The sequence below is a fragment of the Mustelus asterias genome, chromosome 2, assembly GCF_964213995.1.
Source record: "Mustelus asterias chromosome 2, sMusAst1.hap1.1, whole genome shotgun sequence".
Taxonomy (NCBI): domain Eukaryota; kingdom Metazoa; phylum Chordata; class Chondrichthyes; order Carcharhiniformes; family Triakidae; genus Mustelus; species Mustelus asterias.
Genome location: NC_135802.1, coordinates 877,580 through 896,987, shown reverse-complemented (window position 1 = coordinate 896,987; position 19,408 = coordinate 877,580). Strand labels below are relative to the sequence as shown.

At 53.8% G+C, this 19,408-nt stretch overlaps 1 protein-coding gene across 16 annotated transcripts in view; it reads left to right on the top strand.

Annotated features, from left to right (window-relative positions):
- The window catches only part of LOC144504463 (plectin-like), a 745,079-nt gene that overhangs the window by 669,523 nt on the left and 56,148 nt on the right, over positions 1 to 19,408 (top strand). For all 16 annotated transcript variants that reach the window (XM_078229777.1, XM_078229768.1, XM_078229848.1 and 13 more), the window contains 5 exons: positions 3,941 to 4,067; positions 7,985 to 8,168; positions 10,497 to 10,654; positions 12,781 to 12,959; positions 13,843 to 13,981. In XM_078229777.1, the coding sequence (XP_078085903.1) occupies positions 3,941 to 4,067; positions 7,985 to 8,168; positions 10,497 to 10,654; positions 12,781 to 12,959; positions 13,843 to 13,981 (787 nt within the window). The remainder of the gene's footprint in view (positions 1 to 3,940; positions 4,068 to 7,984; positions 8,169 to 10,496; positions 10,655 to 12,780; positions 12,960 to 13,842; positions 13,982 to 19,408) is intronic.

Here is a 19,408-nt window from a genome sequence, read left to right as displayed (position 1 = left end):
CTCAGACACACACCCTCGGGCTCAGACACACACTCTCGGGCTCAGACACACACTCTCGGGCTCAGACACACACTCTCGGGTTCAGACTCACACTCTCCGGTTCAGACACACACTCTCGGGTTCAGACACACACTCTCGGGTTCAGACACACTCTCGGGTTCAGACACACACTCTCGGGCTCAGACACACACTCTCGGGCTCAGACACACACTCTCGGGCTCAGACACACACTCTCGGGTTCAGACACACACTCTCGGGCTCAGACACACACTCTCGGGCTCAGACACACACTCTCGGGTTCAGACACACACTCTCGGGTTCAGACACACACTCTCGGGTTCAGACACACACTCTCGGGCTCAGACAGACACTCTCGGGCTCAGACACACACTCTCGGGTTCAGACACACACTCTCGGGTTCAGACACACTCTCGGGTTCAGACACACACTCTCGGGTTCAGACACACACTCTCGGGCTCAGACACACACTCTCGGGCTCAGACACACACTCTCGGGCTCAGACACACACTCTCGGGTTCAGACTCACACTCTCGGGCTCAGACACACACTCTCGGGCTCAGACACACACTCTCGGGCTCAGACACACACTCTCGGGCTCAGACACACACTCTCGGGTTCAGACACACACTCTCGGGTTCAGACTCACACTCTCGGGTTCAGACACACACTCTCGGGTTCAGACACACACTCTCGGGTTCAGACACACTCTCGGGTTCAGACACACACTCTCGGGCTCAGACACACACTCTCGGGCTCAGACACACACTCTCGGGCTCAGACACACACTCTCGGGTTCAGACTCACACTCTCGGGCTCAGACACACACTCTCGGGCTCAGACACACACTCTCGGGCTCAGACACACACTCTCGGGTTCAGACACACACTCTCGGGCTCAGACACACACTCTCGGGTTCAGACACACACTCTCGGGCTCAGACACACACTCTCGGGCTCAGACACACACTCTCGGGCTCAGACACACACTCTCGGGTTCAGACACACTCTCGGGTTCAGACACACACTCTCGGGTTCAGACACACACTCTCGGGCTCAGACACACACTCTCGGGCTCAGACACACACTCTCGGGTTCAGACACACACTCTCGGGTTCAGACACACACTCTCGGGTTCAGACACACACTCTCGGGCTCAGACAGACACTCTCGGGCTCAGACACACACTCTCGGGTTCAGACACACACTCTCGGGTTCAGACACACTCTCGGGTTCAGACACACACTCTCGGGTTCAGACACACACTCTCGGGCTCAGACACACACTCTCGGGCTCAGACACACACTCTCGGGCTCAGACACACACTCTCGGGTTCAGACTCACACTCTCGGGCTCAGACACACACTCTCGGGCTCAGACACACACTCTCGGGCTCAGACACACACTCTCGGGCTCAGACACACACTCTCGGGTTCAGACACACACTCTCGGGTTCAGACTCACACTCTCGGGTTCAGACACACACTCTCGGGTTCAGACACACACTCTCGGGTTCAGACACACTCTCGGGTTCAGACACACACTCTCGGGCTCAGACACACACTCTCGGGCTCAGACACACACTCTCGGGCTCAGACACACACTCTCGGGTTCAGACTCACACTCTCGGGTTCAGACACACACTCTCGGGCTCAGACACACACTCTCGGGCTCAGACACACACTCTCGGGTTCAGACACACACTCTCGGGTTCAGACACACACTCTCGGGTTCAGACACACACTCTCGGGTTCAGACACACACTCTCGGGCTCAGACACACACTCTCGGGTTCAGACACACTCTCGGGTTCAGACACACACTCTCGGGTTCAGACACACACTCTCGGGTTCAGACACACACTCTCGGGCTCAGACACACACTCTCGGGTTCAGACACACACTCTCGGGCTGAGACACACGCTCTCGGGCTCAGACACACACTCTCGGGTTCAGACACACTCTCGGGCTCAGACACACACTCTCGGGTTCAGACACACTCTCGGGCTCAGACACACACTCTCGGGTTCAGACACACTCTCGGGCTCAGACACACACTCTCGGGTTCAGACACACACTCTCGGGCTCAGACACACTCTCTCGGGTTCAGACACACACTCTCGGGCTCAGACACACTCTCTCGGGTTCAGACACACACTCTCGGGTTCAGACACACTCTCGGGCTCAGACACACACTCTCGGGTTCAGACACACACTCTCGGGCTCAGACACACTCTCTCGGGTTCAGACACACACTCTCGGGTTCAGACACACACTCTCGGGTTCAGACACTCTCGGGTTCAGACACACACTCTCGGGTTCAGACACACACTCTCGGGTTCAGACACACACTCTCGGGCTCAGACAGACACTCTCGGGCTCAGACAGACGATGGAACTATAGATTGGCCTTTTTGTGTAATGTAGCCATTCGGCCCATTGTGAGTTAAAGAAATTCTAAGGAAAACATTCCTGACCTATCCAATCTCTCCTCATCGCTGCAATTTTCCAGTCCTGGTAACATTCAGTAAATCTCCGCTCTCTTTCTCTCACCGGGGCCATTCTGTCCTTCCCGTAATGTGGTGACCGGAGCGGCACAGTTGGCATTATATCCCGACATTTATATTCACAGACCGGAATTTTACTGTCCTGTCCGCCACGGGGATCAGAGTGGGCGAGGGGCGGACCATGGAAAGGTCTGTTGACCTTGGGTGGGATTCTATGGTTTTGGGACGAGCGAGGTTATAAAATCCCACCGAGAGAGTCAGAGAGCACAGGAATAGGCCCTTTGAGTCATCATGTCTCTGTGCACCATCCAATAGCAGGGTATCCTAACCCCTGTTACCAGCGCTCGGTATATCGCCTCCTGTGCTGTGGCTTTCTGAATGTTTATCCACATGCTTCTTAAATGTTGGGAGATGGTGCCAGCACCCTCTGGGCAGCGCCCTCCGGGCAGCACCCTCTGGGCAGCACCCTCTGGGCAGCGCCCTCCGGGCAGCACCCTCCGGGCAGCGCCCTCCGGGCAGCGCCCTCCGGGCAGCACCCTCTGGGCAGTGCCCTCCGGGCAGCGCCCTCCGGGCAGCGCCCTCTGGGCAGTGCCCTCTGGGCAGCTCCCTCTGGGCAGCGCCCTCTGGGCAGTGCCCTCTGGGCAGCTCCCTCTGGGCAGCGCCCTCTGGGCAGCTCCCTCTGGGCAGCTCCCTCTGGGCAGCGCCCTCTGGGCAGCGCCCTCCGGGCAGCGCCCTCTGGGCAGCGCCCTCTGGGCAGCTCCCTCTGGGCAGCGCCCTCTGGGCAGCGCCCTCCCGGCAGCGCCCTCTGGGCAGTGCCCTCTGGGCAGCTCCCTCTGGGCAGTGCCCTCTGGGCAGCGCTCTCCGGGCAGCGCCCTCCGGGCAGCGCTCTCTGGGCAGTGCCCTCTGGGCAGCGCTCTCCGGGCAGCGCCCTCTGGGCAGTGCCCTCTGGGCAGCGCTCTCTGGGCAGCGCCCTCTGGGCAGCGCTCTCCGGGCAGCGCCCTCCGGGCAGCGCTCTCTGGGCAGTGCCCTCTGGGCAGCGCTCTCCGGGCAGCGCTCTCTGGGCAGCGCTCTCCGGGCAGCGCCCTCCCGGCAGCGCTCTCTGGGCAGCGCCCTCCGGGCAGCGCTCTCCGGGCAGCGCCCTCCCGGCAGCGCTCTCTGGGCAGCGCCCTCCGGGCAGCGCTCTCCGGGCAGCTCCCTCCGGGCAGCGCTCTCTGGGCAGCGCTCTCTGGGCAGCGCCCTCTGGGCAGCGCTCTCCGGGCAGCGCTCTCTGGGCAGCGCTCTCCGGGCAGCGCTCTCTGGGCAGCGCTCTCCGGGCAGCAGGTTCTGTATTTCACCCTCATATTGGGGCTCATGGTGACTTTGCCTTCAGTGTCTGTGAGATTGCCGTATCGAGCCTTTCTCTCCCTCTCTCTCTCTCAGGTTGGATACCTCTTACCAGACAATAGTGAGTTTGTGGCACAAGTTGCATATCGATATGAAGAGCCTTCTCCCCTGGCTGTACCTCAATCGCGACATGCAACTCATCCGTTCCTGGAACCTGCTCACGGTGAGGCTCATCGGAATGCGTCTGACCCTGGGGGCTCACCCCTTAACCCCCTCACCCCTTAACCCCCTCACCCCTTAACCCCCTCACCCTCCCATCACTCACCCCTTAACCCCTCACCCCTCACCCCTTAACCCCCTCACCCCTTAACCCCCTCACCCCTTAACCACCTCACCCCTTAACCCCCTCACCCTCCCATCACTCACCCCTTAACCCCTCACCCACTCGCCCCTTAACCCCCTCACCCCATAACCACCTCACCCCTTAACCACCTCACCCCTTAACCACCTCACCCCTTAACCCCCTCACCCATTAACCCCCTCACCCCTTAACCCCCTCACCCCTTAACCCCCTCACCCCTTAACCCCCTCACCCCTTAACCCCCTCACCCCTTAACCCCCTCACCCCTTAACCCCCTCACCCCTTAACCCCCTCACCCCTTAACCCCCTCACCCCTTAACCACCTCACCCCTTAACCCCCTCACCCATTAACCCCCTCACCCCTTAACCCCCTCACCCTCCCATCACTCACCCCTTAACCCCTCACCCCCTCAACCCTTAACCCCCTCACCCATTAACCCCCTCACCCATTAACCCGCTCACCCATTAACCCCCTCACCCATTAACCCCCTCACCCCTTAACCCCCTCACCCCTTAACCCCCTCACCCTCCCATCACTCACCCTTAACCCCTCACCCTTTAACCCCCTCACCCTCCCATCACTCACCCCTTAACCCCCTCACCCCATCCCTTAACCCCTTACCCTTCATCCCCCTCACTCCCTAACCCCCTCACCCCCTCACCCCTTCACCCCCTCACCCCTTCACCCCCTCACCCCTTCACCCCCTCACCCCTTCACCCCCTCACCCCTTCACCCCCTCACCCCTTCACCCCCTCACCCCTTCACCCCCTCACCCCCTCACCCCTTCACCCGCTCACCCCTTCACCCCTTCACCCCCTCACCCCTTCACCCACTCACCCCCTCACCCCTTCACCCCCTCACCCCTTCACCCCTTCACCCCTTCACCCCCTCACCCCTTCACCCCCTCACCCCTTCGCCCCCTCACCCCTTCACCTCCTCACCCCTTCACCCCCTCACCCCCTCACCCCCTCACCCCTTCACCCCCTCACCCCCTCACCCCTTCACCCCCTCACCCCTTCACCCCCTCACCCCTTCACCCCCTCACCCCTTCACCCCCTCACCCCCTCACCCCCTCACCCCTTCACCCCCTCACCCCCTCACCCCTTCACCCCCTCACCCCTTCACCTCCTCACCCCCTCACCCCTTCACCTCCTCACCCCCTCACCCCTTCACCCCTTCACCCCTTCACCCCCTCACCCCTTCACCCCTTCACCCCCTCACCCCTTCACCTCCTCACCCCCTCACCCCTTCACCTCCTCACCTCTTAACTCCGTCAGCCCCAACCGCTCACCCCTTCGCACCCTCACCCCTTCACACCCTCACCCCTTCACACCCTCACCCCTTCGCACCCTCACCCCTTCACCTCGTCACCCCCTTCACCCCTTAACCTCCTCACCCCTTCACCCCCTCAACCCCCTCAAACCCTAAGCTCTCACCCATTCACCCACACCCCCTCGTCCCTTGCCCATTACCCTCCCATCCCTCACACCCTCATGTCTTAACTTCTCACCCCCTCGGCCTTCACTGACTCTCAACCTCACCCTCTCTGACCCCTCACCCCTTCACTCTCACCCTCTTCACTGTTTATCCTCTCGCTCTCATTCATTTATCTTCACCGACTCATGCCCTAATCCTCTTGTCCCACATAAACCTGCACCCTCTACGCTTCAGCCACGCGCCAGTCACTCCCACATTCTCACATTCCCTGCTCCCTCCCTCACTCCCTGCTCCCTCACTCGCTGCTCCCTCACTCGCTGCTCCCTCACTCGCTGCTCCCTCACTCGCTGCTCCCTCACTCGCTGCTCCCTCACTCGCTGCTCCCTCACTCGCTGCTCCCTCACTCTCTGCTCCCTCACTCTCTGCTCCCTCACTCTCTGCTCCCTCACTCTCTGCTCCCTCACTCTCTGCTCCCTCACTCTCTGCTCCCTCACTCGCTGCTCCCTCACTCCCTGCTCCCTCACTCCCTGCTCCCTCGCTCCCTGCTCCCTCGCTCCCTGCTCCCTCGCTCGCTGCTCCCTCACTCCCTGCTCCCTCACTCCCTGCTCCCTCACTCCCTGCTCCCTCACTCCCTGCTCCCTCACTCGCTGCTCCCTCACTCGCTGCTCCCTCACTCGCTGCTCCCTCACTCGCTGCTCCCTCACTCGCTGCTCCCTCACTCGCTGCTCCCTCACTCGCTGCTCCCTCACTCGCTGCTCCCTCACTCGCTGCTCCCTCACTCGCTGCTCCCTCACTCGCTGCTCCCTCACTCGCTGCTCCCTCACTCGCTGCTCCCTCACTCGCTGCTCCCTCACTCGCTGCTCCCTCACCCCTGCTCCCTCACTCCCTGCTCCCTCACTCCCTGCTCCCTCACTCCCTGCTCCCTCACTCCCTGCTCCCTCACTCCCTGCTCCCTCACTCCCTGCTCCCTCACTCCCTGCTCCCTCACTCCCTGCTCCTTCCCTCACTCCCTGCTCCCTCCCTCACTCCTTGCTCCCTCCCTCACTCCCTGCTCCCTCACTCCCTGCTCCCTCACTCCCTGCTCCCTCCCTGCTCCCTCCCTCACTCCCTGCTCCCTCCCTCACTCCCTGCTCCCTCCCTCACTCCCTGCTCCCTCACTCCCTGCTCCCTCACTCCCTGCTCCCTCACTCCCTGCTCCCTCACTCCCTGCTCCCTCACTCCCTGCTCCCTCACTCCCTGCTCCCTCCCTCCCTGCTCCCTCACTCCCTGCTCCCTCACTCCCTGCTCCCTCACTCCCTGCTCCCTCACTCCCTGCTTCCTCACTCCCTGCTCCCACACTCCCTGCTCCTTCCCTCACTCCCTGCTCCTTCCCTCACTCCTTGCTCCCTCCCTCACTCCCTGCTCCCTCACTCCCTGCTCCCTCACTCCCTGCTCCCTCACTCCCTGCTCCCTCCCTCACTCCCTGCTCACTCCCTGCTCCCTCACTGCCTGCTCCCTCACTGCCTGCTCCCTCACTGCCTGCTCCCTCACTGCCTGCTCCCTCACTCCCTGCTCCCTCACTCCCTGCTCCCTCACTCCCTGCTCCCTCACTCACTCCCTGCTCCCTTACTCACTCCCTGCTCCCTCACTCCCTGCTCCCTCACTCCCTGCTCCCTCACTCCCTGCTCCCTCACTCCCTGCTCCCTCACTGCCTGCTCCCTCACTCTCTGCTCCCTCACTCTCTGCTCCCTCACTCGCTGCTCCCTCACTCCCTGCTCCCTCACTCACTCCCTGCTCCCTCACTCCCTGCTCCCTCACTCTCTGCTCCCTCACTCTCTGCTCCCTCACTCTCTGCTCCCTCACTCTCTGCTCCCTCACTCTCTGCTCCCTCACTCTCTGCTCCCTCACTCTCTGCTCCCTCACTCTCTGCTCCCTCACTCCCTGCTCCCTCACTCCCTGCTCCCTCACTTACTCCCTGCTCCCTCACTCGCTCCTCCCTCACTCCCTGCTCCCTCCCTCACTCCCTGCTCCCTCACTCCCTGCTCCCTCACTCCCTGCTCCCTCACTCCCTGCTCCCTCACTCCCTGCTCCCTCACTCCCTGCTCCCTCCCTCCCTGCTCCCTCACTCTCTGCTCCCTCACTCCCTGCTCCCTCACTCCCTGCTCCCTCACTCCCTGCTCCCTCACTCCCTGCTCCCTCACTCCCTGCTCCCTCACTCCCTGCTCCCTCACTCCCTGCTCCCTCACTTACTCCCTGCTCCCTCACTCCCTGATCCCTCACTCCGTGCTCCCCTCAGTCTTTACCCCCTCACTACTTGCCCTTGCTGCTGTATTTTGCTCTAACAGTTGATGATATTTTGCAGTTTCGGAATTTGAACTCGGAGGATTATAAACAAATTCTTCCAAACCTGGAGCTTCACTATCAGGACTTCTTACGGGAAAGTCAGGACTCACACATGTTTGGACCTGACGACCGGATTCAGATTGAGAAGGAATACAAACTCACCACTCAACACTACGAACAGCTGCTGCGGAGTCTAGAGAGAGGTACAGAAATAAAGAACAAATGGGAGCAGGAGCAGACCATTCGGCCCATTGAGGCTGCACTGCCATTCAATATGATCATGGCTGGCCTCACTTTCCCATCCATTCCCCATAACCCATAATTCATTCAGAGACCAGAAATCTGTTATCCCAGCCTTAGATACAGTCAACAATGGAGCGCCACAACTTCCAAAGATTCACCCTTTGAAGTAATGTCTCCTCCTCTCAGTCCAAAATGGTTCATCTCTCAATCCGGAGCTCGGCTGAAATGGTTCAGATCAGTATCCCTGCCCATTGACCAGTGCCCATTGACCACTGCCCATTGACCACTGTCCATTGACCAGTGTCCATTGACCAGTGCCCATTGACCAGTGCCCATTGACCAGTGTCCATTGACCAGTGTCCATTGACCAGTGTCCATTGACCAGTGCCCATTGACCACTGCCCATTGACCACTGCCCATTGACCAGTGTCCATTGACCAGTGCCCATTGACCAGTGCCCATTGACCAGTGCCCATTGACCAGTGCCCATTGGCCAGTGTCCATTGACCAGTGCCCATTGACCAGTGCCCATTGACAGAAAGGAACGCCTGGTGCTTGTCCTGCCATTAATGAGATTATTTCTGATCTGTGTCTTAGCTTCATTGTCCACCTTAGTTTCATAAACCTTCATATCATAAAACATAGAACATAGAAAAACTACAGCACAAACAGGCCCTTCGGCCCACAAGTTGCGCCGGTCATGTCCCTACCTACCTAGGCTTATATATAGGCTTACCTATAACCCTCAATCCTATTAAGTCCCATGTACTCATCCAGAAGTCTCTTAAAAGACCCTATCGAGTTTGCCTCCACCATCACTGACGGCAGCCGATTCCACTCACCCACCACCCTCTGAGTGAAAAACTTACCCCTGACATCTCCTCTGTACCTACTCCCCAGCACCTTAAACCTGTGTCCTCTCGTAGCACAGTAAGAAGTTTAACAACACCAGGTTAAAGACCAACAGGTTTATTTGGTAGCAAAAGCCACAAGCTTTCGGAGCCTTAAGCCCCTTCTTCAGGTGAGTGGGAATTCTGTTCACAAACAGGGCATATAAAGACACAAACTCAATTTACAGAATAGAAACTTGATGTCTGTGTCGATATGCGCAATCTTCTTGGAGATCCTCTCCACTTGGAGCCGGTGGTTTGTGGTGTCGATGGTCGTCATGATGTGGAGATGCCGGCACCCATTTCAGCCCTGGGAAAAAGCCTCCGAGAATCCACCCGATCTATACCTCTCAACATCTTGTACACCTCTATCAGGTCACCTCTCATCCTTCGTCTCTCCAAGGAGAAAAGACCAAGCTCCCTCAACCTATCCTCATAAGGCATGCCAACCAATCCAGGCAACATCCTTGTAAATCTTCTCTGCACCCTTTCAATCATTTCGACATCCCTCCTGTAATGAGGCGACCAGAACTGAGCACAGTACTCCAAGTGGGGTCTGACGAGGGTCTTAAAAAACTGCATCATTATCCCCAGACTCCTAAACTCAATCCCTCGATTGATGAAGGCCAGCACACCATGCGCCTTCTTAATCATAGAAGATGATTAACCACCTCCTCTACCTGCGAGACCGATTTCAGAGTCCTATGGACCCGGACCCCAAGGTCCTTCTGATCCTCTACACTGCTAAGAATCTTACCCTTGATATTATATTCCTTCATCCCATTTGACCCGCCAAAATGGACCACTACACATTTATCTGGGTTGAAGTCCATCTGCCACTTCTCCGCCCAGTCTTGCATCCTATCTATGTCACTCTGCAGCTTCTGACATCCCTCCAAACTATCCACAACCCCACCAACCTTCGTGTCGTCGGCAAACTTACCAACCCATCCCTCCACTTCCTCTTCCAGGTCATTTATGAAAATGACAAACAGCAAGGGTCCCAGAACAGATCCCTGGGGCACTCCCAGGGATATCATTGAGCAAAAATGCGTCAGTTGTTCAGAGTTTGAGGTTCAGGTCTCTCATAGAAACTAGAAGCAGGAGGAGGCCATTCGGCCCTTCGCGCCTGCTCCGCCATTCATTCTGATCATGGCTGATCATTCAACTCCATATCCTGATCCCACCTTCCCCCCATGCCCTTTGATCCCCTTCGCCCCGAGTGCTCTAACTGCTTCTTGAAATCATTCAATGTTTTGGTCTTAACTACCTTCTGTGGTAATGAATTCCACAGACTGACCACTCTCTGAGTGAAGAAATGTCTCCTCATCTCTGTCCTAAACAGTCTCCCCTGAATCCTCAGACTGAGGCCCCTGCCTCTCCCTCTCTGTGTTATAGGTGAGCAGGATGAGTTGAGTTGTAAAAAGTACGTGACTCAGCTGAAGGACATCCGATTGCAGCTTGAAGGTTGTGAAAAGAGAATGATCCACAAGATCCGACAACCACTGGACAAAAACCCACTGGCAGAATGTAAACAGCGCATCAGCGAGCAGCAGGTAAGCTCTAGTGATCAGCTGTTGACCTGTGTTCTAACCCTGACGCTCCGACCGGCACACAACAAAACTCACATGAGTAATATAAAAATATAGGAAAAGGCCCAGGAGGCAAGAAGACAACAAGATAAGAGCAAGGCATCACAGGGGGCAACAAGGGTCGGGCGTGAGCCCAAAGGAAAGGGGACGTGTCCTCTCTCTGTCCCACCCCAAGAACCTATCTTATAAAGAGATCTCCAAACAGGGAAAAGTAATGTAAACAAATCCAAGCTCCCAGGATGCCAGAAGAAACAGAGATTAATATGAAGAGGAAAACGTCTGCAGGTGACAGATGTCAGGTGGATAATATAACTGAGAATCAGGCTAAATATACAAGGCCAAGAGGGAAGTGAAAGAGAAACAGAGGGAGCATGAGAAGAGGCTAGCAGTGAACATAAAGAGGAATCCAGAAGTCTTTCATCACCATATAAACAGTCAGTGGGTGTAAAAGGACAGGAGCTGGCGAGGAATCAAAAAGGGATTTGCACATGGAGACAGGGGGCCTTGTAACATCGGAATTAGAATCAGGCCATTCAGCCCATCGACCCTGCTCTGCCATTCAAATAGATCATGGTTGGTTATTTACCTCTACACTTTTCCCACTATCCCCGTATCCCTTAATGTCATTAGTCTCCAGAAATCTATCAATTTCTGTTTTGAATGTGTTTAATGTTTGAGATTCCACAGCCCTCTGGGGTAGAGAATTCCAAAGGTTCACCACCCTCTGAGTGAAGAAATTCCTCCTCATCTCAGTCTTAAATAACCAGCCCCTCATTAGGAGACCGTGTCCCCTGGTTCCAGATGCCCCAGCCAGGGGAAATATCGTATCCGCATCTACTCTGTCACACCCTGGAAGAATGTTGTAAATTTAATGAGGTCTCCCGTCATTTTTCAAAACTCCAGACAATTCAGGCACTGTTTCCTCAACCTCTTTCCATAAAACAATCCCACCATTCCAGGGATCATTGTGCTCCCTCTGTGGCAAGTATATTATTCCTTAGATAAAGGGACCAAAACTGTGCACAGAACTCCAGGTGCAGTCTCACTAAGGCTCTGTACAATTGCAACAAGACCTCCTTACTCATACATCTGTACTTTAATCCCTTTGCAGTGAAGGTCAACTAACCATTTCCTTCCTTAATGCTTGCTGCGCCTTCATGCCAGCTTTTACTGACTCATTAAAATTGAAATACACCACATCTACTGATTCTCCTCTGTCTGTACCACAGGTAATACTCAAAAAACTCCAGCAGATTTGTCAAACATCATTTCCCTTTCATGAATCCATGTTGACTCCACCATTACTTTTAAAATGTCCGCATTTGTCCTTGCGAACCCTTTCCTTTTTGCATCCCTAAAGAAGCTTTTACAGTCCGCCTTTGTGTTTCTCACTAACTTGCAGAACAGGTCACATGATCTCCTTCACTTTATTTAATTTAAAGACACTGTCACCAATCATAACAATCTCATAAACCACGTAATTATAACAAAAGGATGAGGGGCAGACAGCGGGAGGGAGAGAGAGTGGGAGGGAGGTGGAGGGAGAGAGAGGGAGAGAGAGTGGGAGGGAGGTGGAGGGAGAGAGAGTGGGAGGGAGGTGGAGGGAGTGGGAGGGAGGGAGGGAGAGAGAGTGGGAGGGAGGTGGAGGGAGAGAGAGTGGGAGGGAGGTGGAGGGAGGGAGAGAGAGAGTGGGAGGGAGGTGGAGGGAATGGGAGGGAGGGAGAGAGAGTGGGAGGGAGGTGGAGGGAATGGGAGGGAGGGAGAGAGGGAGGGAGGGAGCGGGAGGGAGGGAGGGAGAGTTGGAGGTGAAGAGCGCGGGAGGGAGGGAGAGAGTGGGAGGGAAATGGAGGGAGCGGGAGGGAGGGAGAGTTGGAGGTGAAGGGAGGGGGAGAGAGGGAGAGAGTGGGAGGGAGCGGGAGGGAGGGAGTGAGGGAGAGTTGGAGGTGAAGGGCGCGGGAGGGAGGGAGGTGGGGGGAGTGGGAGGGAGGGAGGTGGGGGGAGTGGGAGGGAGGTATCAGAGGGGACAGTGAGCCACTGGTCCATGTCCCCTGGTAGAAACCAGTTAATATTCTGTTTCACTTCTCTTTCAGAAAATGCACTCTGAGCTGGAAGGGATTAAGAAGAATTTGAACAGTGTGAGTGAGAAAACAGAGAAAGTACTTGCCCTGCCAGAGCAACTAAACAATGCTCCGATTCTGCGCTCTGAACTCGATATCACCTTACAGAAGATGGATCGCGTCTACAGCCTCTCCTCTGTCTATCTGGAGAAGTGAGTCCAAGCTTCAGGAGTCGAGTACTTGGTCAGACTGAACAGTTAATACTGACACAAACAGAGAGAAGACACTGTGTGTGATACACCCACACACACATTTACAGAATCTCCCACCTGTTTATATATAAACACACACTCTGATTCTCTGTACATGCACACAGTTATGCATTGACTTACGCAGCTCAAATACCTTTCGTCAGAAACTGAACTGGACCTAGCCATATAAGAACTGGAGCTGCAAGAGCAGCTCAGAGGCTGGGAATCCTGCAGTGAGGAACTCACCTCCTGACTTCCTAAAGTCTGTCCACCATTTACAAGGCATAGATCAGGAGTGTGTTAGAACACTCTCCACCTGCCTGGATGGGTGCAGCTCCAACAACACTCGAGAAGCTCAACCCCATCCAGGATCTAAAGACCATTATGTGGAGTAAAGTTATCTTTGGGTTGTGATCAAGTTGGAGATGAGCTTAAAGTTAAAAAAGTTTATTTATGAGTCACATGTCAGCTTCCATTAACACTGCAATGAAGTTACTGTGAAATTCCTCTAGTCGCTGCACTCCGGCGCCTGTTTGGGTCAATCCACCCTAACCAGCACGTCTTTCAGACTGTGGGAGGAAACCGGAGCACCCGGAGGAAACCCACGCAGACACGGAGAGAATGTGCAAACTCCACACAGACAGTGACCCGAGGCCGGAATTGAACCCGGCTCCCTGGCACTGTGAGGCAGCAGTGCTAACCACTGTGCCACCCAGCTAAGAGTTTTAGCATGGGCAAATCATGCTGCTGCGCTTTGCCAGAGGAGCTGAGGGGTTTTGATAGCTCGGTCTGTTTACACCAGCTTCCTCCCCTCTCATCACTGCCCCTTTCCCTTTCTTTGCAGATTGAAGACAATTGATGTGGTAATCCGTAGCACGCAGGAGGCTGAGGATCTCGTAAAGAAATATGAGACTCGGCTGAGGGAGGTCAACTCTGTCCCAGCTGATACAAAGTCTCTGGAATCCTACAAACAGCAGCTCAAGGTGAGAGTGATAAATATCAGTTATCAATGAAACAGTGTACACTGAACAACAAAGAACAATACAGCACAGGAACAGGCCCTTCAGCCCTCCAAGCCTGCGCCGCTCATGTGCCCATGAGACCATTCTTTTGTATCCCTCTATTCCCAGTCTGTTCATGTGGCTATCTAGATAAGTTTAAAACGATCCCAGCGTGTCCGCCTCAATCACCTTGCTTGGCAGTGCATTCCAGGCCCCCACCACCCTCTGTGTAAAATACGTCCCCCTCCCAATGTCCCTCACATCCTTCCCAAAGTGTGGCGACCAGAACAGCAGGGACGAGGGAAGAAAGTGAGACTGAGATAGACACACTTTAATCACAATGATTAAAATTAAAAGTGAAATCACAATGTTGGGAGTGGACTGTAGACCTCCCAACAGCCCACAGGAGACAGAGGAGCAGCTGTGCAGTCCGATACTGGAAAAGTGTGAAAAAAGCAGGGTACAAAGAATAAAGAACAGTACAGCACAGGAACGGGACCTTCGGCCCTCCAAGCCTGTGCTGATTATATTATCCTGTCTGGACCAACTGCTTCTATCCCTCTATTCCCCATCTGTTCATGTGTCTATCCAAATACGTCTTAAATGTCGCGAGTGTAAGTCCCTCCACCACCTCACTTGGCAGTGCATTCCAGGCTCCCACCACTCTCACTGTGAAAACCTTCCCCCACACATCTCCACTGAACCTTGCCCCCCTTACCTTGAACTTATATCCCATTGTAATTGTTATTTCTGCCCTGGGAAAAAGCTTCCAACTGTTCACCCTATCTATACCCCTCATAATTTTATAAACTTCTGTCAGGTCGCCCCTCAGCCTCCGTCTTTCAAGGGAGAACAATCCCAATTTATTCAATCTCTCCTCATAGCGAATACCCTCCATACCAGGCAACAATTCCTGGTAAAACTTTTCTGTGTTCTCTCCAAAGCCTCCACGACCTTCTGGTAGTGTGGTGGCCAGAATTGGACACAGTATTCCAAATGTGGCCGAACCAACATTTTATAGAGAAACATAGAAACATAGAAAAACTACAGCACAAAAACAAGCCCTTCGGCCCCACAAGTTGTGCCGAACATATCCCTACCTTTTAGGCCTACCTATAACCCTCCATCCTATTAAGTCCCATGTACTCATCCAGGAGTCTCTTAAAAGACCCCATTGAGTTTGCCTCCACCACCATTGATGGCAGCCGATTCCACTCGCCCAGCACCCTCTGTGTGAAAAACTTCCCCCTAACATTTCCCTTGTACCTATCCCCCAGCACCTTAAACCTGTGTCCTCGCGTAGCAGACATTTCCACCCTGGGAAAAAGCCTCTGAGAGTCCACCCGATCTATGCGTCTCAACATCTTATATACCTCTATTAGGTCTCCTCTCATCCTACATCTCGCCAAGGAGAAAAGACCGAGCTCCCTCAGCCTATCCTCATAAGGCATGCCACTCAATCCAGGCAACATCCTTGTAAATCTCCTCTGCACCCTTTCAATCATTTCCACATCCTTCCTGTAATGAGGTGACCAGAACTGAGCACAGTACTCCAAGTGGGGTCTGACGAGGGTCTTATATAGCTGCATCATTATCCCCGGACTCCGAAACTCAATCCCTCGATTGATAAAGGCCAGCACACCATACGCCTTCTTAACCACCTCCTCCACCTGCGGGGCCGATTTTAGAGACTTATGGACCCGGACACCAAGGTCCTTCGAATCCTCTACCGTACTAAGAGTCTTTCCCTTTATATTGTACTCCTTCATCCCATTTGACCTGCCAAAATAGACCACTACGCATTTATCTGGGTTGAAGTCCATCTGCCACTTCTCTGCCCAGTCTTGCATCCTATCTATGTTCCTCTGTAACTTCTGACATCCCTCCAGACTATCCACAACCCCACCAACCTTCGTGTCGTCGGCAAACTTACCAACCCATCCCTCCACTTCCTTATCCAGGTCATTTATGAAAATGACAAACAGCAAGGGTCCCAGAACAGATCCCTGGGGCACACCACTAGTGACCGACCTCCATTTAGAAAAAGACCCATCTATACCCACTCTCTGCCTCCTTTGGGCAAGTCAGTTTTGGATCCACAGGGCAGCAGCCCCTTGGATCCCATGCCCTCTCACTTTTTCTAGAAGCCTTGCATGGGGGACCTTATCGAACGCCTTGCTAAAATCCATATAAACCACATCTACCGCCTTCCCTTCGTCAATGTGTTTAGTCACATTTTCGAAAAACTCCACCAGGCTCGTAAGGCACGATCTGCCTTTGACAAAGCCATGCTGAGTATTCTTGAGCATACTAAACCTCTCTAAATGCTCATAAATCTTGTCCCTCAGGATCTTCTCCATCAGCTTACCAACCACTGAGGTTAGACTCACCGGTCGGTAATTACCTGGGCTATCCCTATTCCCCTTCTTGAAAATAGGAACCACATCCGCAATCCTCCAATACTCCGGCACCTCTCCCGTCTCCATCGACGATGCAAAGATCATCGCCAGAGGCTCTGCAATCTCTTCCCTCGCCTCCCACAGTAACCTGGGGTACATCCCATCTGGACCCGGCAACTTATCTATCTTGATGCCATTCAAAGATTCCAGCACAACCTCTTTCTTAAAGTCCACATACTCAATCCTTTCAGTCCACCGTACGCCCGCAGTATATCCACCCAGGTCCTTCTCCTCTGTGAAAACCGAGGCAAAATACTTATTAAGCACCTCTGCCATTTCTATATAACTAACATAATTGGCAAACTTGTAAACTCAATGTCCCGTCTGATGAAGGCAAGCGTGCCGTATGCTTTCTTCACCACCTTTTCACCACCAGTTGTATAGAACGTTGGTTCGGCCGCATTTGGAATACTGCGTCCAGTTCTGGTCGCCACACTACCGGAAGGACGTGGAGGCTTTAGAGAGAGTGCAGAGGAGGTTTACCAGGATGTTGCCTGGTTTGGAGGGACTTAGTTATGAGGAGAGATTGGGTAAACTGGGGTTGTTCTCCCTGGAAAGACGGAGGGTGAGGGGAGACTTAATAGAGGTGTATAAAATTATGAAAGGCATAGATAGGGTGAACAGTGGGAAGCTTTTTCCCAGGTTGGTGGTGACGTTCACGAGGGGTCACAGGTTCAAGGTGAAGGGGGGGGAGGTTTAACACGGATATCAGAAGGACGTATTTTACACAGAGGGTGGTAGGGGCCTGGAATGCGCTGCCGGGCAAGGTGGTGGAGGCGGACACACTGGGAACGTTTAAGACTTATCTAGATAGCCATATGAATGGAATGGGAATGGAGGGATACAAAAGAATGGTCTAGTTTGGACCAGGGAGCGGCGCGGGCTTGGAGGGCCGAAGGGCCTGTTCCTGTGCCGAACCAACGTTCTATACAACTGCAACATCAAACCCCAACTTTTATACTCTATGCCCCGTCCTATAAAGGCAAGCATGCCATATGCCTTCTTCACCACCTTCTCCACCTGTGACGTCACCTTCAAGGATCTGTGGACTTGCACACCCAGGTCCCTCTGCGTATCTACACCCTTTATGGTTCTGCCATTTATCGTATAGCTCCCCCCTACGTTAGTTCTACCAAAATGCATCACTTCGCATTTATCAGGATTGAACTCCATCTGCCATTTCTTTGCCCAAATTTCCAGCCTATCTATATCCTTCTGTAGCCTCTGACAGTGTTCCTCACTATCTGCAAGTCCAGCCATTTTTGTGTCGTCCGCAAACTTACTGATCACCCCAGTTACACCTTCTTCCAGATCGTTTATATAAATCACAAACAGCAGAGGTCCCAATACAGAGCCCTGCGGAACACCACTAATCACAGGCATCCAGCCGGAAAAAGACCCTTCCACTACCACCCTCTGTCTTCTGTGACCAAGCCAGTTCTCCACCCATCTAGCCACCTCCCCCTTTATCCCATGAGATCCAACCTTTTGCACCAACGTACCATGAGGGACTTTGTCAAACACTTTACTAAAGTCCATATAGACGGCATCCACGGCCCTTCCCTCATCAACCATTCGAGTCACTTCTTCAAAAAGCTCCACCAGGTTAGTGAGGCATGACCTCCCTCTCACAAAACCATGCTGACTATCGTTCATGAGTTTATTCTCCTCAAAAAACACAATTAAATTAGTGATACATTTCCTCCCACATACAAAACCATGCTGTCTGTCGCTAACAAGGCCATTCAGTTCCAAAGGTGCATAGATCCTATTCTTAATAATCGTCTCCAACAGTTTCACTATCACTGACGTCAAGATCACTGACCTATAATTACTCAGGTTATCCTTGCTACCCTCCTTAAATAATGGGACAACATTGGCTATCCTCCAATCCTTTGGGACTTCACCAGTGGCCAATGAGGAAACAAAGATTTGTGTTAGAGGCCCAACACTTCCCTCGTTTGTCTCCCTCTGGGACAGATGCCATTTGGCCCTGGGGATTTGTCTACCTTAATGCTTTTTAATTCACCTCACACTTCCTCGTAATGATGACTTGGGAGTTGTGGTGGATGACTTTAACTTCCCCGATATTGACAGGGAATCCCTCACAGCCAGGGTCTCGGGTAGAGAGCAATTTGTTAGATGTGTCCAGGAGGGCTTTTTGATCCAGGATGTTGACAATCCAACCAGGGAGGGGGCCGTACTAGACTGGGTATTGGGGAATGAGCCAGGCCAGGTGATCGATGTTTCAGTGGGGGGAGCATTTTAGGCTGAGCGACCTTACAAAGAACAAAGAAAATTACGGCACAGGACAGGCCCTTCGGCCCTCCAAGCCTGCACCGACCATACTGCCTGACTTAACTAAAACCCCCGACCCTTTCGTGGACCATATCCCTCTATTCTGCCCAATTGAAATGTGGACCTTGTTCAAGGAACAGCTACTGCGTGTCCTTGATAAGTATGTACCTGTCAGGCAGGAAGGAAGAGGTCGAGTGAGGGAACCGTGGTTTACTAAAGAAGTTGTATCTCTTGTGAAGAGGAAGAAGGAGACTTATGTAAAGATGAGACATGAAGGCTCAGTTAGGGCGCTTGAGAATTACAAGTATGCCAGGAAGGACTCAAAGAGAGAGCTAAGAAGAGCCAGGAGGGGACATGAGAAGTCTTTGGCAGGTAGGATCAAGGAAAACCCTAACGTTTTCTATAGGTATGTCAGGAATAAAAGAATGACTCGGGTAAGATTAGGGCCAGTCAAGGACAGTCGTGGGAAGTTGTGCGTGGAGTCCGAAGAGATAGGAGAGGAGCTAAATGAATATTTTTCGTCAGTATTCAGACAGGAAAAAGACAATGTTGTCAAGGAGAATACTGAGATACAGGCTATTGGACTAGACAGGATTGAGGTTCATAAGGAGGAGGTGTTCGCAATTCTGGAAAGTGTGAAAATAGATAAGTC